The sequence below is a fragment of the Colletes gigas genome, unplaced genomic scaffold, assembly GCF_013123115.1.
Source record: "Colletes gigas isolate AHSC1104 unplaced genomic scaffold, ASM1312311v1 Colletes_gigas_Sc00008, whole genome shotgun sequence".
Classification (NCBI taxonomy): Eukaryota; Metazoa; Arthropoda; class Insecta; order Hymenoptera; family Colletidae; genus Colletes; species Colletes gigas.
This window is the reverse complement of record NW_025106637.1, coordinates 1,710,785-1,736,512: the sequence shown is the minus strand read 5'-3', so window position 1 is coordinate 1,736,512 and position 25,728 is coordinate 1,710,785. Positions and strand designations below refer to the sequence as shown.

The 25,728-nt window shown below is 45.6% G+C and overlaps 2 protein-coding genes across 3 annotated transcripts; both read left to right on the top strand.

The window, feature by feature from the left end:
- Nucleotides 1-3,406: 3,406 nt before the first annotated feature.
- LOC122396697 (centrosomal protein of 164 kDa) lies at nucleotides 3,407-22,472 on the top strand. 2 transcript variants are annotated; one of them, XM_043395313.1, is made up of 12 exons: nucleotides 3,407-3,844; nucleotides 7,063-7,311; nucleotides 13,066-13,818; nucleotides 14,039-14,114; nucleotides 14,298-14,874; nucleotides 14,956-15,375; nucleotides 16,058-16,386; nucleotides 17,443-17,873; nucleotides 18,422-18,594; nucleotides 18,990-19,221; nucleotides 19,459-19,653; nucleotides 19,733-22,472. In XM_043395313.1, the coding sequence occupies exons 1-12, from the start codon at nucleotides 3,766-3,768 to the stop codon at nucleotides 19,978-19,980; spliced, it is 3,762 nt and encodes a 1,253-aa protein (XP_043251248.1). In that variant the 5' UTR covers nucleotides 3,407-3,765; the 3' UTR covers nucleotides 19,981-22,472. The 2 variants fall into 2 exon arrangements, with proteins under 2 accessions (XP_043251248.1, XP_043251247.1); XM_043395312.1 differs by having other exon boundaries at nucleotides 3,412-3,844; nucleotides 14,039-14,874.
- Nucleotides 22,473-24,035: 1,563 nt separating this feature from the next.
- Nucleotides 24,036-25,444, top strand: LOC122396973. The gene is made up of 4 exons (XM_043395772.1): nucleotides 24,036-24,046; nucleotides 24,129-24,298; nucleotides 24,844-25,127; nucleotides 25,307-25,444. The coding sequence occupies exons 1-4, from the start codon at nucleotides 24,036-24,038 to the stop codon at nucleotides 25,442-25,444; spliced, it is 603 nt and encodes a 200-aa protein (XP_043251707.1).
- The last annotated feature ends 284 nt before the right edge of the window (nucleotides 25,445-25,728 follow it).

Here is a 25,728-nt window from a genome sequence, read left to right as displayed (position 1 = left end):
AATTACCATTTTTCGCGTATCCTTTTCAGGGTAGTGTTGCGAACAATCACGATTCGCGTTGCTTTTTTACTCTTTTATACATATAATGGGCATCAACCGCGTTTGCAATTTTCATACTATAAATTAGCGTTGCGATCTTGATCAATCGTGCGATTTTTTCTTTAGAGTTGCGATATTTTCAATGCCCAAATTCTACCCCAATTGTAGTACTAGAAGTAGTTAGATTATTTTGTGGCCAGTACATGTGAATTCACATGTACCATGATTCCCCTGATTAAAGTTAGAGTTGCGAATAATATACAATGTTCGCGTTTGCTCGTAGAGTTGCGAAAAAATATTTATCGCGTTGATATATCAGCATTGCGAATAAATACGATTCGCGATTGTCTTTATGCAAACCTAGGAACCGGGCGTTTGCTTTAAAAATAGCGTTTCGAATTATTAGTAAACGCGATTGCTGTTAGAGTAGCGAATTACTATTTTTCGCGTTTGCTTTTCAGGGTAGCGTTGCGAATAATTACCATTCGCGGTTGCTTTTATTCTTACAAGTCGCGTTTGGAATTTTTCTATTATAAATTAGCGTTGCGATTGTTGATTTATCGCGTTGTTGGCCCGTAGTGTTGCGATATTTAAAACGTCTAACTTCATCCCCATATGTGCCACTCTATTGTAGTTTGAAGTAGCTTGATGTAGTTCGTTTCTTTGTACAATTTTATTTATTGTCTGATTTATGTTTCAGGGAAACATCGTGGGATTAATCAAGACACCAAGAAGAAATATTTTTTCATATTTATTTGTTTTATATGTGTTATATATTTTATTGAATATGAGTTTTTGTTTCAGGAAAACATCGTGGGAGTGACGAAGACACCAAGAAGAAAATATCTTGTCGTATTTCTTTGTTTCATGTCGGTTATAATTTATTGTATATTAGTGTATGTTTTAGAAAAACATCGTGGGATTGATGAAGACACCAAGAAGAAAATATTTCCTCATAGTTCTTCATGTTTCTACAGATTGCGTTAGAATATAAGTACAAATGTATATAGATTATAAGATAAAAAAGCTTTCTCCTGCCCTTTATTAAATATTATCGAAACGTGTGCGTAAATTTAAGTAGGGATGATTAATATTAAGGTACATATTAGTATTCTAATATGCAAGCTCCATACGTGCAGTTGCACATTTCTGGTTGGCTCTTCAGTGTCTCATTAGACACTGTCATAATAAAAACACCTATTTAAGAAGAAACAATTAATAACAAAGTACATATTGGTACTTTCATAATCAGGATTCGTACGTGCAGTTGCACATTCCAATTTCGTTTCTAGAAACCATGTGGTGAATTATCTCACATGTATCAACATTTCGTTAGGTTTTTGATCTCTTCATCAGTCAGAGTTCGTACGTGCAATTGCACATTCCAATTTTGTTTCTAGAAAACATGTGTATCATCTCACATGTATTGACATTTTGTTAGGTTTTGTCATCTCTTGATGGGACAGTTCTTTTAAGAACTCTTCCTTTGTAGCTCATTTCTATCTTTTCGATAGCTTCTCTCTCAGATAGGTATTCGAATTCCTCGCCAAAGGAAGGGTGGTTGGGGCGAGGCTAGGGTGGGTCTCTATTCGCAGCAACCTCCTCGCGGTGAGACCTGGGTCATATTATTTACTATGTAATTAATATTATTATTAATTACATAGCAAATAATATGAGCTAATGGCTGCGTTCCTCTTATAGTTTCACGTACGTTCTTCAGAAACTATTCCATTTGTCGTAACAGTCGCAAAAGTATTTCATTGTGTGCTAAATTCCCACAAAAATTCAGATATATTCATCGAATACAGCTCTATTTAGGTTTACATTAAAGAACAGAGGATTTGCGGTAGACTTATAAATGAGGTGCATCCTTACGTATTTTAATAATCTTGATATCTTTAAATAATCGTAATCGATTGGTTACTCCAATGAAATTAATCGATCGATGCTCAATTCTGGACTGTACAGCTTTCATTCTGTTAAAAAATACTAAAATTTCTGTAATTTCATTTTCTGTCTCGCTTCCTCTTGTGTTAATTTCTGAATCTGTTGGTAACGTTGCGAGTGACACGGAAATGGTAATGGGGTCTCGTGACCCCAGAGAAACGGGCCGAAAAAATACATATTAGGTGAAAGGTATACCTCGTCTATAGCATTACGCGATTGAATTATAATTCCCGCCGTGTAAATGGTGCTGCAGTCTTGTTCTTTTCTGCGTTGGCAATATCCCATATGACAATGCTAAGGGACTACAAAAATGCATTGAATCGTAGTTGTATTTCATTTCTAATCTGTGTTTTAATTAATGTAATGCGAGGTCCCATTAAATGATACGTCTATTCTATACCTCTCCTGTGATCCAACGTTTTTGATCCATGATGGAATACGAGTTGTACGCCATGTGCGGTGGGAATTAAGACTAAACGCGCGGAGAATGATTTATTTTTTAAACTATTCAAGTCTTAATTAATCTGAACCTGACGGATAACTCGAATGTGTAGGATTCAAAATACTTGTATACTTTCTTACTATTATTTCAACGAGTACCAGGTTGCATGCTGTAGCACTTACATTTCGCAATACTAAATACAATCATTCTCAGTGCTAATAATTCATGACACTATCCTGAAAGCAATCGCGATCAATACTTACTATTCGCAACATTAGAAACAGTCGCGGAATTGTATCCGCCATCCGTTCGAATTTGCACCGACGATTGTCCATATACCGAATAACCCCGTGGACTGTCAATTTCAAGGAGAAATCGTTGTATCCGCGACATTCGATATTTATTCCGCCCCGAACGTGTATCAATGTTACATGTCGGTTAAATATTTAAACGGTATATCGAGTACACCGCAGCGAAACGACTTTTCCTTTCGTAGAAGATATCTGCAGGTGTAACGCGCTGCCCATTTCAGAACACAGAGGCGCGATTCGACTGCATTACTTTCATTTATTAAATCAGACCTTGCAGAACCAGTATAGCTTGCGTAAGAAACAAATTGCTATAAGAGATTCGATCGAGGCCCGGATTAGGAAAATGTCGATTACGAACAGAATTATGTAACGACTTGTAACAATCGTCCTCAAATAATCATAACAAAATGTTTTATTCCTTTCATGGATCCTGTTGTTTGATGTATTATTACGGTTGCCTAGAAACTATCGTGCATTCGAGATCTTGATCCATCGAATAGTTCCACACACTCCCTAAAATGTTCTCTCGCGTGTAATAGACGGGTGTACGAAGATTTGGGGTAAATCTAGATATCGTTTACACGAATATCAGCAAGTTGTATATGAAAGTTAGAAATAAAGGGTCGAAGGTAGCCTCGGTCGGTCTGGCGACGGTTGAATATTTCCCGCCCGGCGGCAACGAGGCCGCTCGGGGTTTCGATTAATCGATAAGACAGTTGCCGGCGGCTGTGTTGCTCGTTTCCTTATCATTGGCCTAGTTCGGGGTCAGGCTACCGAGGGCGCTGCACGCGCGGAGGCCGTTTCCTCGCCTCCTTCCGCCGGTCGCGTTCAAGTCGAATTCAACATTGACCGTCGTCGGACGGGCCTCGTCGCCGGGGCGAAACTGTTTCGCGTGCACGCGTCGTCGGTGACGGGAAATGACGGGCGAAGGCCCGCGCGTATCTCCCGTGTGCTGGCGCGTATTCGTGACGCGCGTTACGTGAACGTCCTGCGCCCGGGACACGGCTGTTCGTCGTACGTGCTAGCATGAGCATTTCTCAGGACAGCGCGGCCACGATCGTGTGCAGGGAGGTATTCGACGAGACGTCCCATCCGTCGAACGAAGGTACGTTCCAGAGACGGAGTCGCGAGCCGTTCGATCCACGTCCACCCGCGAACCCTTCTCGCCCAGCCCCCGTACTCTCGATCGATGCAGCCGGGGTGCTTTTCTTCCCTCGCCACCACCGACTGTCAACCTCGCTCGCGTCTCCTCGATCCGTTCGACTGATACACCGAACCGCCGATTCCCGGAGGTCGTGGCCTTGACCATCCGTCCTGTCCTCGCTCGCTTCCGTTTGATCCTTCCGGGTGGCCGACGAGCACGGATCGCGTACCCAGCTAATCGATCTCGGGCACACCGTTCGGCGCAACCTCGTCAGCTGCCGTGCTCCCGAAAACATCGCGAGAAACGTCGTAACAGTCTGACGTAATTCCAGGGAAAAGTGACTTATCGGAGGCGTACCGACGCGAAGCGTTAACAATGGCGCGAGGACCCTACGATAAGACGTTCTTAACCTTTATTTATTCCTACTTCCATCGTGAACACTTCGAAACCGAGACACCCTTGGAATCATTCCCGATTTGCTTGGAAATTGCGTAGAAACTATCGAATTGTATATACGCGAAGTTTGCCACGCAAGAACGATGCCTGGCAGGCTGAACCCGATCTGTGAATGGCGTTTCGGCGACCTCGCAGGGAAGGGTTAGAACGTATAAAGTTATAAATAAAGCGACAGAGGGTTGAACGGTTTCGGTGGTGAGTTTCCTTGTTTATTTACACCTCGGTCGGACGGGAGCAGTGAGCTCGTAGCCTAGCGCGTCAAGGAAAATCAATAGGATCCGCAGTGCGGCGAAAGTTTTGTCATACGCCTCGGAAACCCACCCCCTTGGCGGCCGTGTCAGCGGCCAGATTCCCCAGGACGAAATCTTTCGCGTGAAATATCGAGGATCGAGCCTCCCCTGCCGGTCCATCCGTCGCGAGGATCGATCGAACGAACGATAAGTCTCGATCCGTGCCCGTCGCGCTCGCTGCGAAATTTTCTCCACCGGGCGGTGAAACAGATGTTGTGGCGGGTTACCCCCGTACGTCGAGCCACCTGTCAAAGACTTCCATGATGGAATTTTAAATCGACTCCGCTTTCAGCGCCGCAGTCGCGACTTTTGTTTCTGCGAAGAAAACCGTCGAGCATTCAGCTCTCTCCCCCGACGATCGAAGATCCACGCGACCGTTTACTTTGACGTTAATCGCACCTTTTGCTGTTTTCGAACATCCTCTCACGAAGCAAACACTCGCTTTCGATCATTTCATTTTCGCGGCACGAACGTTCGTCAATTTGCCGCGCCAGCATGGATTAATAATCTCTATTTTTAGTTTCCAATTACAGGATGGAGCACAATGTCGTGTTTGCTCGTCGCGATGTCATGTTTAATAGAGCACCGTGTTATTAAAAGCCCGTTCGTTATTACAGAATTTCAGTGTGATACTTTGTCGACGAGTAGATCTCGACGATGATCGCGGGAGATCGGTAAACACGCGTAGTATTTACCAAACCATGATCCTAAAGGATAATGTATTATTTCTGTGGGATCGGGAAGATAATGACTCCGCTCTGTTCCGTTCCGCACAATTTTATTGTTGCTGTCGTACAACGACGTGACTCGTGGTGCGGGTTACGCTCGACTCTCCGGTACGATCATCGCCACCGTACCAAGAGGCCTTCAAAAACAAAAGACGGTCAGAGACGACGACAACGGCTTTTCGGCTCACGCGGCTCTGGTCGTCTCGTGTGCAACCATCGTCTCGTGTGCAACCATCGTCTCGTGTGCAACCATACATTGTAGCGGCTTCGAACGGCTAAGGCGTATGTGGTGCCTTGGCCGCCACATTTCTATCGAGTACGCGGAACGTCAATAACAGACGGAGCGCACACAAGCTCGAGCTCGTTAATCATCTTTGGCGGTGTTTGATCGAATGAAACGACAAGATCGATGTCGCGATAAACTGTTATTTTATCGGTGGCTGTCTTTCGAGCGTCTAATTTTTGAATCTTTGCTCGCGACATACGCCCGAGTAGCTGGGTTGGGTTAATGAAGAATTAATTAAGCATGACCGAAAGTCGATACACTTTGCGCGGAGTTAAGGCTTTGACGGTCGCTTGGCTTGTTTAATCAGGGCCACATTCGGCTTGCCTACTTTGTTAAACATCAAAATTTTAAGGAGCTTGTCTAGTTTGGAAATAAAAAATATTAACTCTTCTTAATATCTTCTGAAAGTCTTTAGTCTCCGACACATTTTGGTGATTACGGGGAAGCAAAATGCGCAAAGTTACTTTGCACAGAACTCTCTGTAAACTCTAACACAGCACGAAACTTGGAGCGGCTCTTCTTGAAACGACATTTATCAAGCTGGTTGGCGTAATATCGCGGGAAACAATAGACCGATTGTTTTTTCGTTTGACGCTGCTCCACTCGAACGATACTCTTGTTCGTAACAATAATCTTTGGATTTTTTTAGAACGAAAATTGTTACCTATGAACGTAAGATTTAAAAAATAGGTCTCAGATATCGTCGTAGGATGATACGTAAATATCGTATGATTAATTTTCGATGTAGCGGTTTTAACTGCCGCATAAATGCATACGAAAGACCTAGGCGACTCGACGACGTCTCTCGGATTAGCTAAAAGCGTAAACGCGAGCACGTGAATAAAGTTTTTCAACGATCAGCGCCAGAAAGTTAATTTCGATGTTCCTCGCGGCACCGTGACGTGTTTCCTGCAATGCTCGTTACACGCAAAGACATCTCGTCGACCCTCGTTCTTCCGGAACGACAGTTCCGCGTTGCCACGTGTACGCTCCACCTGGCCTATAATCGATAGACATCGTTACACACGGCGTGCACGGCCGACCCGGGAACCTTGAAATCACTTGTTTCAAGAGTTTATTAATATCGTCTCGCGTTACTCATCGACGGTCGTATTTATAGCGACGGACGATTTAAAAATTCCACCCCTTATCCGCGAACGACGACGACGACGAAACGGGGCGGTTCGCGAGGATAACAGCAAGGGGCGGACAATAGAGACGCGTCGTAGTCGAGAATTTCTTTGTCCGTAGCGGAATCCTTGACCCCGTTTCTCCGTTCGTGAAAGCGTCGGGCGTCGTGCACGCGTTTTCTATCCGTCGATTCGCCGGGCAAATTAATTACCCGCCGCGTCCCGCGTAGGCTTCGCGATTTAACCGATTTCCAATTAGCTAATGGAGTGCACGCGTGCTTTTTCACAGAGGTGCTCGACTACGCGAGACGGCTGGGAATCGACCCCGATGCGGAACCGCACCTTCTGGAGTTGGCCCGCGAGGGCCTCATGGCGGCGCTGCCCAAGGGTTGGCTGCCGTGCTATCACGAGCTCAGCCATGCCTGGTATTATTACCAGGCTTCCACCAAAACCACCACCTGGGAACACCCCCTGGATGCCGTTTACAAGGAGCTGGTCGAGCAGGCCAGGGCCGGGAACACCAGGCAAATGAGCGTCGGTACGGATTGCCTCGTCATTACGGCTGAATGGAAAATATAGGATTAACCCTTTGCGCTCGGAACGCATCCTCGATACGCCATTTTCTCTGTACAGAGAACCGTGATAAAGACTTTTTCTTTTTCTTTTTTTTCGTTGAATGGCTCCTGATGAATCGAGGACGGCCGAACCGTGCGTGCACACCGTCTCACGAAATTGATCAGATATTTTCCCCCCTCCCGATTATCGTTTTATCAGAAACAGGAGACAGAAACGTCGCTCTTATTTACGAACGACGTTAGTGTTCGGAGCGCGGCATTTTCTTCGATAACCCATTCGTCTGGAACAGTGGTTCTTAAGCCGGTTAAGCTCGCGACATAGTTTGGAAGAAGATGCATGGTCTTTTTGGACCCGTGACACGATTCCGGGAGGAAAAAACCTGGCACGGTTCTGCGTCTTGAAGAAGTGCACAGGAATTCGGTTATAAATCGCTAACACGGTGGAGCGAAAAATTTAGTTCGATCTGGCACCGGTTCGAACACAAAGAGCACTTTTTTATTGGCTGTACGTTGGTCGAATAAAATCTTGCCCGTCTCCGACTTTGGTACGATTAAGAATCATTGATCTGGAAGCTACGATCATCGATGTTTGCTTCATTGATATACGAATTAGAAACACATTTCTTTGTTCTTTAGAATTTAGGCAATGATTGGGTATTGGCTTTCGTTCGTTCGACTGGTACGAAATGCTATTCTGTGGTGATCGACAACCATATCGTAAAATTTATTTAGCTAGTTTGGAAAAGTTAAAAATATATTCCCTTGAATCGCAGATCTCGTTTCACGTTCGTAATACCTTTTACAACAGCGTGTATGAATAGATAGGTGTATTAAAATCGTCGACAGTTTTTAATAGACTTCGATCAGCTTCGAATAGCTTTTATTAAACAACTTGAAAGCGTTTCTATGGAGACATAATGTGCAAACGAAACGCACCGACCGTGCTAAGCGAATTTTACCTTCGACAAGCAGAAACATTCCGCTGGAAAGATCCGCAACCGTGTCGCAATTTGATCAATTTCGTGAGCGACTGTGATAAAGAATATCGCGATAAAAGACTGATAGACTTAAAAATGCGACGGGCAACGCGTCGCAACAAATTTCGAGTATTTTCTTATTCGTGGGCGGGAAGTCGCAAATCTTGGCGCAGCAGGTTATTTATTAGATGTCGGATTTCCGCGCGTTGTACATGTATGTAAAAACATTGTATATAAATAAAGCATAAAGTGTGAATTGTAGTCTCGCAATGGCATGATTATTATTTCGCTCGTTTCTCTCAAGTTCGTGCAAAGGGTTAAGATTCGCCAATATTTTCTTGACGCCTTATTTTTCCATAGATTCGAACGCTATCACGATCGATTTCCACAGCAGACACGAAGGATGTCTGACGACAGCGTGAAACGTCTGATGTCGCTAGATCAAACTGTCTCTCGATAACGTTTCGATCGTTCTCCCGTATTCGTTCGATTTCTCGATAAAGGTGTTTGTAAATATGATAAGATACACGTAATCGTATCACGAATCGGTCGCGGTAACGCTTCCTAGAAGCCTTATCTCGTCGTGGTATGCGCGAAACGGTAAAACAATCAGTCGTCGCAGCCGTGAATTATTATTTTCGCGATTCGCGTCGACGGAAGAACACCTGTTTACAGGTCGTGCGCGATCATTGCCAAAAATTCGACGATCGTCGACGGCGTTGCACCGTTCCACGCTAAATGCCTCGTCTCGTTAGCGCGTTCTCGCTTCGATCCACAGACTCCAAGGACTCGCTTGGCAATCGTGTCGCGACCTGGCTTTTCGTCAACGACGAATTATATTTTTAGGCCGTTCAGCGGAAACTTTGGCCGCTCGTCTTCCGATTTCACCGGTGTTCGCGCGTCACGCGTACTTCCTCGTTTCTTTCTCGCCGGTTCGTTTCCCCTTTTTCTGCATTTCTTCCGCGCTTTCTGTCGCTGAATCGACCGTTCATCGTCGGAACCGCGCGCTCGCGCGACCGATTCCATATCGGTTACGTAAAGTGGAAATATTCTTTCGCGCTTGACCTTGGAGCACCGAGTTCGTGCAATTACAGCACGCTTCGTTTTCTTTTCCAATGACCGCAGACCGCCGACAACGAGACGGCCTCCACTTATTGGCTCGGTTTTTTTTTTTTTTTTTTTTTTTATTTACGTAACGCCACGTAACGCCACGCGAGCTGCCGTATTCAGGTTTTCCCTAACCTTTCGATTCGCGTACGCGAGCACACAAAACCGGTAAGGGTCATTCCGCGACAAATCGGACTGTTTTCGGAGAAACGCTTTAGATTTTCCTCGAACTTCAACACGATGATTTTCCAAATGAAAAACAGTGTTAAATCTATATAATATCAGGTCTGGATCTTCCATGATAGAAAGTATACATCTTTACTGTTTAAAAATTTGTTCAAAACTTCGTTACCAGCGATTTGACTTAAAAAACTGTTCGATTCCGCGTGGAATGGTCAGTTAAGAATTGGAAAGCGAATCGACCGTGTTGTTATTTACGGGAACGTGTGCCGATTACGATAACGTAAACCTTATCTCGCGCGGTAGCCGTTTTCGCGAACAAACATGATACGTTCCTTTAAAAAATACTTTTCGAAATTCGTACGGAGATCATTTTCGCCAAAGTTCATCGAGTTTTTGCTGTCGCGCGTTATCGCGCCGCGGTCCGACAGTCTCGTTGTAAAAGTGGCTCAAATCGAATTAAGTTAATCCTCCGCTGCCACGAGTGACAACGATCGTTTGCACCGAAACCATCTTTGTATACTGATAGCGATCTTAATCCAAACCATAGACATTGCAAAGAATTAGATTGTATTTTGTTGTTCCGCACTAAACATTTGGAATTCGTTCCACTCGCCTTGGGCATGAAACGAGGTCTGAAAACACTTTCTTTTCGAGTTATAGAAAATTAAATTTTAATTCGTAATCGTTACTGAGGTTAAAATAAGACAAAGATCAAGGATGCCTATTGACCAAAAATGATTGTAATTGACCCCCGTAGCTTTTAAATCGCTATATTTTCTGTTCTCTTATCTGGATGTAATTTCAGTTTTGATTTTCCAAGGCTAGATTTAATGGTAGCATACGTTTTCCATCGTTGAATGCCGTCCTTAACAGTACAATTACCTTCAATTTTCCGGCGTTCACTATTTTCTTGTCATTAGTGTGTATGCAAGTGGCACAGATATATTACTATTATTATCTTTGCCCAGAGTTTTGCAAAAGTGTCTAGCTAGATTACAGGCACGATAACTATCCGTCATTTTCTTTGTACAAGTAGCAAGTAGTTACGGCACTTGTAATCAAATGCATCGAACACTCAATGTGCGGAAAAAGGAAAACCACCGTCTGATCCAAGAACGAATCTTTGTTTAAAGTGTTTATAACTCGAATTGGAAGTGCTTGTAGGCATACGATCGTATGATTTTTTTTCAAGGTGAGTAGAAAGCTCCAAATGTTGTGTCATTTGTACAAATGGTTTCGCTTCGCAGTTCTATTGTATCTATGCTAGAAATCTGTCTTTGAATAGTGTCTGCATTTACATGTCTATGCTTTGTATCATTAATATTAATAGTACTGGCAGCGCCACTTGTTTGCGGATATTGTTTTATCACACGGATAGCACTCCTCTCTTCGTGAACTCTGAGCTATTTTGCACGTCTGCTCCGTGACTTATGTTTCATTAAACGGTTCATTTCTTTGTCTTTATTATGCAGCTCTTAGAAAGTATTACGCATTGACGATTTTTCCATACACTTTCCCTTCGTTAGAATTTCATAATATTCCGTTGTTTCAAAATATTGAAATTCTAATCTTTCAATTGCCATATCGTGCGCGCGTATCGTTGTTTGTTGGTGGACGAGTTTGACGACCTGTGATTCAAGCTCACTCAAGGTCAATCAAGGTCAAATTATAGTTCTTTAATAGTTGAAGGAGTGGTTCTAGATGCTCCTCGGGGCTCTAGTGTTCGAAAGGCTTGAAAAACATAGTCGTTGAACGCGGTTCGAGCGCAACGAAGTTACACACGGTCGAATTTGTCGCGCGATTTCCTCGATCGGATACACCGACGCACGGCACTCGTCGAAGAGCCCTTGAAACACTTTCGTGCCGCTCGTGAGCGTGCAGCACATTCGTTAAGGCACTCACGTGTCGGTGCACTCGTTCGTGAAAGTACGTAATAGTCGCTTGAAACGTGGATCCGTCCAATTATCGCGTCGTCATATCGGACGCGAATCGTTGCTGAAACGACGCTCTTCGACGAAGCGGCCCCGACGCCGATGACGCGATCTGAATGAAAATGGAGCGATGAATCAACGGTCACGCGAGCATCTCGATGTTTTTCCGCAATTCCAAACCCAGCTGCAATTTTTACCAACTTTTGGCATCGAGTCTGTGTAAAATCGTATTCAGAGATTTTTCTATTTCCCCCGTCGATCTGTCCCGCGATGAAAAATGGTTTCTTCTTCGTTAATAAATCTGCAGCGTTCTGGCGAACAAGATTTATTCGAATAATACTTTATTTCTTGTTTGAAAAGCGAACACGTGTGATTAATAGACACTGCAACCGAGCGGGGAATGTCTACGGATAGTTTATCGCAATCTAACAATAATTTATGTTTGACAACTGTCATGACAATACCAATAGTTTTTTAGTTAGCATAGTGGAGTGAATTCCCCGTTTGTTATTTATGAATGACGTCCATGTTTGTTCGAATATAATTTTACAGTCTTCATCGTGTATGCAAAATACCCAAAGATTAAAATTATCATCGAATCGCGCAGTGTCGCATTGTAGAAAGTGGAAGGTTTTCTTTAAAATCGCAACCGGTTCGTCACGACCCAGATCAAATTGCACGAACGCGAAAAGTCAATATTTCTTGGCAGTCCTCGCCCTCTGGCTTTCTCGTTTTCACTTTGGGAGTAGCAGAAGATTAAAGCCACAGGGGACCAAAGAGCAGAATTTTTTCGGATTTCTCCGCATCGATGAATCTTGGTGGCCCTATTCGCTGGTAAACGAGTCTCTCGATGATTACGTTCCGCCACGATTCAACGAAACCATTTCGAAAAGCATTTTGCATAGTTCGGTTTTCTAGGAAAGCATATTTCGGGTAACCTCGCGCGTCAAAGAATTACTGTTCAGCAAACTAAAGATAACGTTCCCAAAACGACAGAATCCTTCTAATCCAGTTTTAGACACGTCCCTTTTTTCGCGCAAAGAGATTTTGACGCGTTGGCGAATCAACAAACCCAGCGTAACGTAAATGTTAGTTGCAATCGTTCGTTCGTGAAAGAGCTGAAAGGGAACCGAGCGTTGTGGTTGTGAAAAGCGTTTCGAAAAAGAAGAAACACACAGTTTTAGACGCGTCGAGAGCCCTCCTCGCTGATACATAATCGGTACGGCGCTTCCCAGGCTTTCAGGCGTATTTTCTTATCCGTTCCATTGCTGCTCCTCTCGTATCCATAGTATAAAACAACAAAAAAAAAAAGGAGGAAAGGAGCGGAAAACAGTCGTTGACTTGCACTCGAGGGAACGCTGACACTGTCGCCTCTTTTTTTCTCGAGAGATCGCGAACGGGGAAAAAGTTCGCGCGTATTTCTTTGATCCCTGGTGCAAGCATCAGCTTTTCCCCTCTTTCGAATCCTGAATCGCGATCGACGGCATCGAATATCTACACTTTACTGTTTCGTCCCTAGAGGAGGACTCGAAAACGACAGCCAAGGATCTCGAGTCGTCGCACGAAGAGTCAACTTTCCCCAAGGACACCTCGTCCTCGAAGGACCCGATCAAATCCACCAAGTCAACCTCAGCGTCCACGAGAATTCCCACGAAGTTAACGCCCCTGAAAAAATTAGACAAAATCGAGGGTGCCAGGAGGAAGGATAGTCCGAGTCAGGAGAGGCAACATTCGAGACTGGAAAATCCTCTGGCGACCGACAGAGCCGCCAGGGATTATACCAACCTAAAGTTCCAAGATCCTCGATTCTACGAGTGCCCGAAGCTCTTGGAAACCATGCAATCGATGTCCATCGCCGCTGCAGCGGCGACCACCACGCCGGTGGACGAGCTGGATCTGAAGGAGGTGTTGAAGAGATCGGAATCCCTCAGTCCTCGTCACGAGAAAGACTGGGAACAACTGTCCAGCAAGTTTAGCTCCGAGGAGAACATCATCGACATCGATAAGCTCAGTATCACGGCGTTAGCCAAGTCGGAGAAGTCGGACAAGTTTGACAAGGAGAAGCATCCAAGTCAGTTTGGCCAACAGAAGGAGCTTACGCTGAGCGGCGGGGGAACTATGTTTCTAAAGAGCAACAGAAGCAGAGACACCACTCCCAGCCAAGAGGGTGCTAAACTCGAAGATTTTCGGACCGTCGCTATCTCCGACGAGATCATCATCGTTGGCGGGGACAGGTTGAAATCGATCCTAAGAGAAAAACAACCGGAAGATGGTAAGAAGATTAAAGGTTACGGTGTTGATAGAGATCGGTTGAAAATATCTGATCGTTTCGAGCACTTTTACTTTGTCTTCCGTCACTTCTAGCTGTCTGTACAAATTAAGATTGCATATTGTTTGCGAAGATTAACGATAGATTCAAACTTTACCCTCTTACAAAAGTATACGTGCTTTTCGATTGTAATTATTAATTCGGTAATATTGATTATTAACAGACGACAGACCGGTGGACGAGGAGCGCAAAAGCGTTCGGTTCGACATAGAGAAGGAAGTGGACATCAAGTTCACTTACTCGGGGTCCGAGGATGACTGGGAGTCCGAGTCCGAAGAGCAGAACGTGCGAATATCAGCGACGATTCCAAGCAAAGTCGCCTCGATCTTTTCCTCCCAGAGATCGAGCTCGCAGAGCTTCGACGACGACAACAGGGAGGACTCCGAGAGCAAGCTCGACGAGGATACTCGGAAGAGTTCATCCTCGGACAAGGCCGAACCCGCGAAAAAGACAGGCAAAATTGTGGGCAGGAGATTCGTCGTTCAGAACGTCACCGAGAACGAGCATCGCAACCAAATGGCGAAGGACAGCGTGTCGAGGGAGAGCAGCCTGGATTACGGATTATTCAACAACAAGTTTAACAAAGTGAAGAACATCGACTTGGTCTCGAAGAGCGAAACGGACTGCAGCGCGGCCAGGAGCAGCGACTCGGACGAACTACGGAAAAACAAGTCGAGAACGGACAAACCGAAGAAGTCGTCGTTGCGTTTCTCCAAAGATAGGCAAACGGACGACGACGACACCTCGGACTTCTCCAGAATCAATCAGGAGCTGGAGCTTATGCGACGAAGAAACTCCGAAACGATGAGCTTGAACGAAACGAGGACGAAGCTGAGCAAGGAGCATCAGAAGGGCATCGAGGCGCTGAAGAAAGAGTTTGACGATAAGCTCGAGCACGCGAGGATGGAACTGGAAGAGAACTTCCTGGAGCAGAAGAAGCTGCTGGAGAAAAGTCTGGACGACAGGCTGGAGAAACTGAAACGGGAAATGGTCGAGAAGGTTTGATATCGTGACAATTATTATAGAAATTTGCACAGGTTTCGTTTTACGCGTCGACTGACAGGTCTGATCGTTTTGTAGGAGGAACGAGAGATCCAGAGGCTGATCGCCGAAATGGACGAGGCGAGGTTGGAGAACTTGAAGAAGGTGAGGGCCGAGCTGGAGGTCTGCTACGAGAAGGAGAGGCAGGAGATATTGTCGAACCTGAAGACGGAGCTCGACGAGAGGAAGCGGGAGCTGCTGGAACTGAGGAACCAGGAAATGGGCGAATTGGAGAACGAGTACGAGCGGGTGTTGGGGGAGGAGAAGCACGCGAAGTTGAGCGAGCTAGAGCTAACGAAAGAGCACACGGCGAGGGTCGACGCCTTGAAGAAGGAGTTGGAGAAGGAATTCGACGAGTTGCGCGCCGAGCTGCGGGCACAGCAGAGGGAGAAAGTAACGAAGATCACGGAAGATCACGAGAAATGTCTGGCAGAGATTCTGCGTGATTTTAGAATCGATGTGAGTACCTGACGATGCCTATTACTCTAAGTATATGAAACTGTACGCGCGTTTGTTGCGCAACGGTCGATTCCATTTCCATCCGACAACGTTCTGTTTTAAAATCCTACCTCCGATTCATTGTCCATTGTTGTTTAAGGAAATTAGGTTATGTACGCGATAGGAACGATTGGCGTTACGCAATAACCAGTTGACTCGTGCACGAGACGTTCTATCGCAAGCTTCCAGCCAGACCGCGTCAGGCGCAATTTCTTTCAGCGAACGCAAATAAAACTGCTCGCCATGTTCCACCGGGTTTTAATAGATTCGTAATTCGATTCCTCGGTATCGTCCACGATTGTGTAATGCCGTCCAGACGCACGCCTTAGCGGATAGCTTTAAGAGAGTTCCTCCCGGAATTGTTGTACACCGAGCGAATTATATTTGAAGAAACAATAAAACGACAGTTGCGTACCGTCACAAAATGCATCTGTACATTTATACTATCTCCTCTATACGCACGATACACGAAAACTGCTCAGGCGTTTCTTAGCTGCCGGCGGGGTCGGTCGGGTTCGTCAGGTTGGATCGGTTTCCGATTGACCGGCTCGACGATCGAAGAGGAATCAACGATCCAGGCGGAGGATTCGTGTTCGCTCTTCCGCGGACGTGTCTGAAGGGAATTTGTCTGCTGGCGTTTCAGGAGGGTCTCACCCGGAAGATGTACAAGCAGCGTTTAGACGAGATACGAGCGGACTTCACGCGGGACGCGGAGAAAGAGACGCGGAAACAGGCAGAGCGAGCAGCTCACCAAGAGAGCATGGACGTCGAGAAGATGCGGTCCGAGAATCGACTGCTGCAAGACAAGTACACCGCTCTCAAGGAGAAGCACAAGAAGCTGAAGAACGAAGCCCGTTTGGTCGCTGAGAGGAGAAGCAGAAGGAAGGCGGGATACACCACGGCCTCCGAGACCGAGAGGTCGACGTCCACCAGGACGAGAACCGAGGACAGGACCGAGTCGTCGGAACAAAAGTGAGTCCAGCCTCATCATCCCGCTTCGTCAAATTCTAATCCCGGTCAACCGTTTGCCGTTTCGAGTTTTGCTCAATTTTCTGTGGGTCATTTCGCGCCAAATATAAAATATATCAAATATTTATTAATTCAATTTCATTCTGTGAATATTCTTGCGGTTTCCAACAAGTATCGCTGCCAAAAGATTCCGATATTTGTTGACCGTATCATACAGAATATTTGTCTGTTAAATCTCGTACGATTAATTTTAAAGCATCGCCTTGTCTGCAATCTGGTACTTTCTTAAATCGATCCCAAAAACTTGTAGCATCTGTAAAAATTCCAAGCAAAATGTTACTTGAAGGAGTATTCGATTTGGCACGAAATGATTCTTCCGCGTTCCGAACGACCCAAAACTCGGGTTCGCGTTAACCCATCACACTTTGTTGCAACTATTTAAGATATCGTGCCATTCTAGAGACGCCAGAAGGAAGGAAGGGGCGGAAAACGAATCGAATTGCAAAAGGTTGACACGCTGGATTGCATTCTGAAGTACTTGAACACGATCCCTTCGAACGGAGTGGAAGCATGCTTTTATTTCTATTTCGTGTTAAATGTACTAACGCTAAGTTCTTGCACATCCATTTACTTCGTCACAATCTCCAGTGCCTTCACAGTCCGTGACACTGTACCCGAACCGAGCACGCGGATTGTGTACCATTGTGTGTTCCATGTTTCCTCACGATAAGAGTTGGGCACTGTTCGAACGATTCCAAACGCTTACTCCACTCGAACCAATCGATTTTGGTCCTCGTAATCGTTGCAACTTTTCTAATTTCTAACCACCGCCGTGAGAACTTGCATAGATCCCTCTACGAGACGAGGATAAACTTCGATCTCTTGAATAGAATATTAAAAATTGGTGAATTTTTGAAAGATCCTTAAAATTAAACAGTGTCCAGCGCTGTTCGCGACCACGAATGTTGACAACTACGAAAAGTAAACTGTGAAGGTACTCTCTCACGCTCATGCGATTCGCCCTAATGTCTGGCTATAGGCCTTAAATCGTGCTCGCAGTACCCCGGTGAGGAACACGCGTTCGAGCTCGGCGACGACGAACGCCAAGGGTCACGAGGCTCAGGGTGCAAGCGATCACACGGAAAGCCACCACGAACCGGAAGAGCCGAGCGCTCAGAAGGTCACTTCGGGGTTTCAGAAGACCGCGATCGCGGCCCTCGCGAAAAGTGCAGCGCGATTCGAGTCCGACGACACGACCACCGCCAGCGAGACGAACGCGAACATGATGAAGAAGAAGAAGAACTTCAGCAAGAGGACGACCAGCGCCGCTCGGGCCAGCGCCAGCGCGAACGCTGGGAACAATAACAATAACAATCCTGAGAACCCGGTGGAGAACATCAGGAAGCAGCTGGAGAAGCTGGAAGATCTTGGCGATCAGCTGCCCAGCAACGAAACGGCCTATACATTGCGTTATCCTTTCCAAGACAAAGGTGACTGTTGAAGAAAGTGGCCGGCCCAGTTCCTTAATCTATTTATTTCTGGTAGTGTTAATGTTGTGTAGTAAACGAAAGAAGTACACACGTTTACTTTGTAGTTTTCGACACACTTCCACAATGTACAAGTCAAATATCTACAGCTTAAACGCTTCGATTATGCCTACCGAATACTTTGAACGCAAAACGAAAGTTTTATCTTCTCCTCAGTTCTGTCGTTTTCTTTATTTATTCACGTAGTTCGCGTTTCGCGACCGTTCGGCAATTTTCGTTTCCATCCCTCGGAATTCTGAAAACCGTTTTTTTTATTTATTTCCCCAGGCATCTATAGACTTTACTTTGGCTAACAGCTTATACTCCTCGACTCTATCGTAAGTGCACCACCAGATTTTTCGTTTTCTGTTCCGTCACCGTGCTCGTTTCCGTTTGTCTTCGTTTTCCTTTTGTTCCTTTCGTTGTTTGTTTTCTCGCACGCCGCTTCCACCGTCCAGCCCGAGCGCGAGCTCGTCGGATGACACCGAAAAGGATTCTGCTCAATTTTCTAGCACCGGCGAACGCCTCTTCGGAGCTGGAGTTTTTCCGGCACCGAATTCACGTCGAGAGGGATTCCGTGAGGAGGGCTCAGGAGGCGCTCAAACACCAGGAGAACGCTTTCCAGGGTCGGCAGAGGGCTTGGAAACAACGTAGCGCCAGGGCAACCCTCGAACAATTGGTTCAGGTACGATCGTCTTCGACGCTTTCCCAATCGATGGCTTTTTAACGATCCTATAATTGTTTGTCGCAGGTCCGAATCAAAATACGCATTACAAAGAACCTTATTCAATATATTTTATGTATTTTATGCTGTTCGTAGCACCTAGGCATGCATGGATCGGTTACCCAAAACGGATCAACCCATGACCTTCCTCGCTATTTTAGATCGTGATACACCCACGCTAGAAATTGTATACAGGAAGTTTCATCGTATCTGGGTTATTTTCCAGATATATAAAAGTCCTAAGCCCGAATTTCTTTACAATTTTCACGACTGTCTATCCTTTTCGAACGCCTCGTTCTTAAAAACATTTGAAACCGAATCGTTGTTCGTCTACGGTACCCGTTGATCGATCTTAGGAGGAACGCGAACTGTCAGACATGGAGGTGAGTTTGCATCGCACCAGGAGTCTTCTGGGTGAGAAAGTGATTCACCTGAGACACCTAGAGCAGACCTTAGAGAGAGTGGCGAGCGCCAAGAGGAACGAGAACGATGCGACTTGCACGAAGAATGACGAAATGACGCTGAGCGACATGTCCAGCGCCAGCAGTGGTTTCAGCTCTACCGATTTGGGGACGGATACGTTCATAGGTGAGCTCTCGAGGCCTCACCCGCACTCACCATTCGCTATCTCCGCATCATCGTTTTCCGTTACTCATCGTTTCCATCGTTTCCTGATTTTACTCTCCTTCGTGTCAGCTTCGAGTTTGATTTCCGTTCTCGGTCGACCGCGGCTCTCGGTCCGACTGGCTGCCGAATACGTTCGCGATCGTTTCCTCTCACTCGAGAATTTATTTTCGGTTTTGTGTCATGATCCCCCGTATTCAGACAAACCGGATCACTACCAGGAGTCGACGGAAATCATCGCAAGTCTGGAAAACCTAAACTCGGAAATACGTGAGATTTGGGGCGTTCTGAATAAGCGGCAGGACAGCAACGTGCCGCCGCCGCCGACTTTGATGTATTCCTATTTGCGATGGCTACGTTTGCATCATCTGTCGGCGCAGCCGCACAACGTCCAAGGTCCGTGAAAATCGTTTCGAATCGGCGACGTCCGGTTCGAAATAAGAGTGTACGATCGTTGACGGCGTGTTTCTTCCAGGAACGTTCGGCACTCCGAATATCCAGTCGAACATCCTGTCCCAGTTGACAGCCGCGCAACCGCCGACGACCACCACGCAAAACATCATCGCCCAGTACGGTCCTAACAGCGGTTTCACGACCAGCGTCGGGACCGTCGAGAAAACCTCCTCGAACCTGATGGAGAGGACTTGGAATCTGAGGGACTGGTTGCGTCAGGCTCGCGTGGAAAACACCGACCTGATCGGTCCGGGTCAGGCGACCCTCTGAAGAGCAAACCGTTGTCTGTCGAAAAATTCGTTTCCAACCGTGACTCGTTCGCGAAGCGATCCTACCACGAAAGGAATCGGTTCGTTGAAGGCTCTCTTCGAGAAGAGACCCGGCTGAGCTCGAAGCAAAAGGGTTCTTTCGCGCGACCGATAGACCATTGTACGTAGTTTTATTCTGTACATTCGTAGCGACACGTTTATTTACGCGTTCCTTTAGCCATCGTACATTGACCGTGTCCACCCAGTATCGTTTGGAAGCGAGTTTTTCGCCGTTCGTCGTTAGAATAAGTCTGGTAACGTGCACTCGTTCCGACCGAGTCCGCTGCGTTGGTCTCGAACTTCGTCTCCGTTTGTTCCTAACGAGTTCAGTTCGTCCGTTCGCTGAATCAACAATCAAGACTGGAAACGCGCGCGTAGTCGTCGCCCCTAGCCCTGGGGCGTCGGGACGCGACGACGTCGGCGCGCATAGGCGTTCCTTGAAACGTTCGCTGGAAGAGCAGCCTTCTCGACGATGAAACGAAGGAACGTTTCGCGAGCTTAATATTCGCCCTCGAGTTTTCACAGTTGCATCGAGCCGTACGCGTCCACGTTTAGCGTTTTTCGAACGAGAGGTAAAACGAAGGCTTAGGGGAATGTGGCAAAAAGTTTGTAAATTGACGTGGGAACGGGACGCGATGAACCTTCGGACGCGACAGAGTTCTAATTGTAAATAAGAATTTCTCGATGTCCGTACGCGACTCGTTACGGTTCTCGCTGGTTCCTTTGCCCGACAGTCTGTTCATCCTTTATATATATTTTCGAGAAACGATTTTTTCCGCGAGTGTAACGAGAATGTAATTATACCTCTATATTCTATACACGTACTAAGTAACGTATAACATTTATCGGACACTCGGAGCCGTTTCGCGTAAGTTATGTCGCGTCTGCGGCGAATACCGCAGACGAAACCGATCGCGCGATCTTCGAGGATCGATGAGTGGACGATTGTAATTCTCACGACTTACAGAACGCATGTGATAATCCGAATCAAAGTTATTAATAGAGGAGACTTAGCTTTTGTATACTCATTGTCGCGAGCCATTGAGACACGTTTTACAAGCGCCCGGACAACGGACGGTACGAGACCGATTTTTCGGCCACTTGTTCGGGACTCGAAGCTCGAGCGCGCGTCCGAGGCTCTGCCGCGTTCACCACGATATGTCTCTCGAATGCCAAACTTTCATAATTAACGACATTCTTAATCGTACCGCGCGTACCACGATATTTACAGGGAAAGTAGACGGCCGGTGTATGCCAAACGTCTCTGGTACGATCGAATCACCCCAGAGACGGCTAATTACTCCACCGTACCAATTACAGATAATTTTAGAAGTTCAATCGATCTTCGATCCCGATGCATTTAGCCCGCAATAATCCTGATCTCACTAGATGTATAGCATAGAGCGGTCAGGGACTCCACCCTGTCAGACGCGAAAATATTAACTGAATTTTTAACTGGTAACTATACCCTAGAAATCTCCCGGCGATTTTACGATAAAACCTTGTTTCCTCGTAGTTGTTAAGCAAACGGTTCCTTCTTTCTTGTTACTCTCCACGTTGATACTTCGTACAACTTTGTTTCGTTTAGCGATCGTCCTTACGTTGATCAACGTAATTACGATAATATGTATCGATAGAACGTCGAGTCGATATTTGGAATCGTAGAGTTCGACTCCGGAACGCCCTCGATAATCCCTACGAACGTTCCACAGTGTAGAGATTTTACATTAGCACCGTCCTTGCGAATCGTACAAGTATCTTCCTCGTGAACGAATCTACCGTCGATGTTTGTGCATCGAGCGCTTCGAGCATTGTGCAATAGCCCGCGAGAGAATGCGTTTTACAACTCGATTCCGTTGTTTTGTTACGTCGATTCGATATTAAGTTCCTCGCACAATGAGTTAGAAAGAGGTTTCGTCGTGTCTCGGGTAAAAAAATGGCCATTCTTTAGCATTTACGAGTCGTACCTTTCGTCCGAACTAGTTTTACTGCAAGCTGTGCATCTTAATTATAAAAGAACATTTTTAAATATGGGGATGATCCTGGTTCGGACGAGAACTGTGTTTACGTTACGTCGATTAGGTTTTTAAGCATCGTGTTTAAGTTTTGTTCACGGTAAGGTTTTATTATGCACCGTTTTATTCGAACGTTTAGTTACTATTTTGAAAGAGTAGTTTCTTTCATCCGGGACACGGGACTTCGCGTTTCGTTGCGTTATGGAAGAGAGGATGACACATTGTTTGTAAGGATTAAGCGACACGACGAAATATAATTTTATTTAAGAAACTCGCGCGGCCATCCTGGCGATGGCCGGAAATGCGAAACGTACGGCCAAACTTCATTCGCTGGAGTTTATTTAAATAAACGATACATAGTTTGAGAGAAGTTGCATGGAAATTCATTGCTTTTCTCTTTTCGTTCGTCGACGCGTACGCGTACAATACAGGAGGCATTACGACGTACAAGATTCAGTAAAGTAATTTTTGGAGTATGTACCTTGTATATTCTGTAATATAGTATATATTTGTATGGGTGCAAATATATATGCTATACAAATCGAGCTTCCTGCATTCCCGTCTTTAAACTCTCCCCGTAACAAATTAATAGGTACTTACGATCGAAAAAGCGGATTTCTTCCTCGCGAACCTTCCGGCAAATAAAGTTAAATAAACAGTGGATCGGTTTGATAATTGCGGCTATGCAAATAAACTGCAATCCGTGTGCGTGTTTTCACACTGATCGCTGTTTTCCTCGAACTCGTCCCTGCTAGGCAGCCACGAAGTCATTCGCCGGTATTTGCTACCAGTCTTGTTTTTCAGGAAACTTTGCGCCGCCCTAATCACCGGCGACGTTTTGCAAACCAACAATCTGATGCAGGAGGAATCCGTTCCGTCTACCCTCTCGATCAATTGATTGGCCAGACTGTCGTCGTGCGCCTGTTCGATCAACTTTTGTATCTTGAAAACAACATCGTTTCATCCCCCAAAATAAAGTACCAATTTGACTTTAACGTTAACATCAACTCACTCTTTCGTTCTTACTGTCCATGATTATGTTTGCAGGATTCCAAGACGTTTCATCCTCGTCGTCCAACTCCCTCGCGATGTTCTCTTTCGGAGGTTTCAGCCCAAACAGCGAGCTTATCTGCAAACGATCGCGTCGAAGTAAATTACGATCGACTCGTCCGTAATCTTGTAAAATATTAGTGAGTCGTAAACTGTATATTATATGATGTATCACGTTCTACGAACAGTACGAATTATAAAGAGTTTTCTGTCGGATAAACGAGAATAAATGGGGGACGATTTTACTTGCCATTTGCGCAAGAAATATGACGCTGTTTACAGCGATCGCTGTAACTTTCTGCGAGTCGAGGCCAACGAGTCGGAAAAACGCGGACATAATGCTGGAGGGTACGAAACTACCCTTCTGCTTGGGTACGTAGTCTTCGCCCAGTTTCTCTTTCTGTTTACGACCCAAACTTCTGGCCACCAAATCAGCAATGTCCTTCGCGGTTTCCAAGTAATTCGTCGCGTACTCCAAGCCCGCTTTTATTTTGCCCAGGACACCTGCGATAGAATAAACAAAACGTATCTATTAAAATTTAAAGCGATCCTCGAATATTTTCCAATATTCCGTGACCGACCGTCGTTCTTCTCGGGCAAGGTAGCTGCAAAACTCGTAACAACGCAGACGCCTAAGATGCACAGAAATTTCTGCATGGTGACGCGACAAACTATACAGGAACACTGAAAATCGCACTCGATTCTCTGGTAACGGGTGTTAATTGCACATTTCCACCCTGGTGAGTTCTACCGTTTCCGTTCCTGATTCGTGGCTTGGTCGACGTTTGCGACTCTTTTCGCTTTGTCGACCAAGCACGAGAAAGGAGATTTCGCGATTCGGGAGACGGATGTATCTTGAAACAGTACAAAACGAACGTTTGTCGAGACGAGAAACGTTTCGTGTACTTTATCGCGTCGAGTTTAGACCAAATAGTGTTTTCAGCGGTCCAACATGGCGAGCAGGTGAGTGGCTCGTTTGATATTAGAATTTTATTTCAATGATAGGTCGATGTTTACGAAACGCTTTCAACGCTTTCGGTTTCAGGAGCTTCAACGCGGTGATTGTTGCCGCGGCTTTTATTTTATTGCTGTTTTCGTGTTTGGAAACCGCGTCTGGGAATTGGACATTTTTATACGCGGACGAGATTCGCGGGCTGAGCGAACTGCCGATGGCCGAACTGATCCGAATAAAGTCCTCCTTCGTGGGCGAGAAAGGTAGAGAAGAGCATTTATTAAGCGTGACGAATGGTATATTTAAATTTAATCGTGTTTACTCCACTGTATGTGGCTATTAAGTCTCGATGGACGAACGTATTAATAGAAGGAGTCGGTCAGAAGTAACGCTTTTCTAGATTAAACATTTTCTTTGCGCCCTCCTTGGATCGTAAGAAGCCCCGCCCAGGGTTCCCAGCCCCCACTTTGGAAAATATAGCCTAAACGCATTTACTGCCGCACTAAATTTGGCCGCGAGTCCAAGCAGACCATGGGTTTCCCGATCGTTTCAATGAAACGATTGACTAGATTCGATCGTATCACATACTCAATGCCTTGCAATCTAAATATTAATCTCTTCTAATGTACGCTGCGAACTCGACTTCTCGCGTCTAAAAGCATCCAGCACAAAGGCAAACGTAACGTATAATGATTACACAACTGTTCTTTATTGGAACGATCAACGAGGTACAATTTTGGCCTGTAAAAATTTTATTTTCATCGCCGTTTATCGTACAATGATCAGTGATATGTGTTTACGTGCACAGATTTCATCGAGGATGACGAAGAGTCTGTCGAGGCGTCCAGCAGAACGTTGTCCCTGTCTCTGCCGATGGCTCTCCCTTTGAAGGGCGCGAATAAAAAGCCAATGAGACGATACGAGGAGCATTACGAGGAGAAGGGAAAGGACACGAAGATCTCGAAAATTTTCCAGCTGGCGGTCACCGCGCTCTCCTTCCTGGCCTTTGGCGGCTATTTGATGACGCTCATAATAACGGCTATTCGTCGAAACTCGAACAACGGGAACAACGGGAACGTTATCGTGCTCTCGGTGAGTCGATGCCTCTCGAATCGGAAAACACGCGGCGCTATTGAAAAACAAACCCGATACGAGCCGGCTGGCGCCGCTGGAAATTGCGCTCGACATTACGTCGTTTTCCAGAAACCGCGGGAACGCGTCGATTCCAGGTAACCGAAGTGCAATCGAATACCGTGTGCCTTGTATTTCAGAATTTGCAAGGTCTGCAACCCTACAATCGCCCCAAGAGAAACGTCCTGATCTACGATCCAGCGGAGAACGACTTCGAGATCGAGAAGCTCTATCAGGGAATGATCATGCTCTCGCGATCCTACGCGATGTACAATTAACTAATCTACCAACGTTTTATATTTTGTATAACACAGTTTACTTTAAGATAATGTTTCGAGAGAATTTTAAATTTGGTACCATCCCTTAGTAAACATTGGCGGAAAATGGTGTTCTATTTTAATACTGGCTGCAGCTGAAGCGCAGCCAAAACGTTGATAATACGCAAAATTATTAACATGAACATTTCGCGTTTAGATCGATTCACTTTCCTTTCGCGCAAATATTGAAATTAACTAATCGTTAGTGTGTTACGTTGATCTAGTTTTTTTTCTGTGCTCGAGAA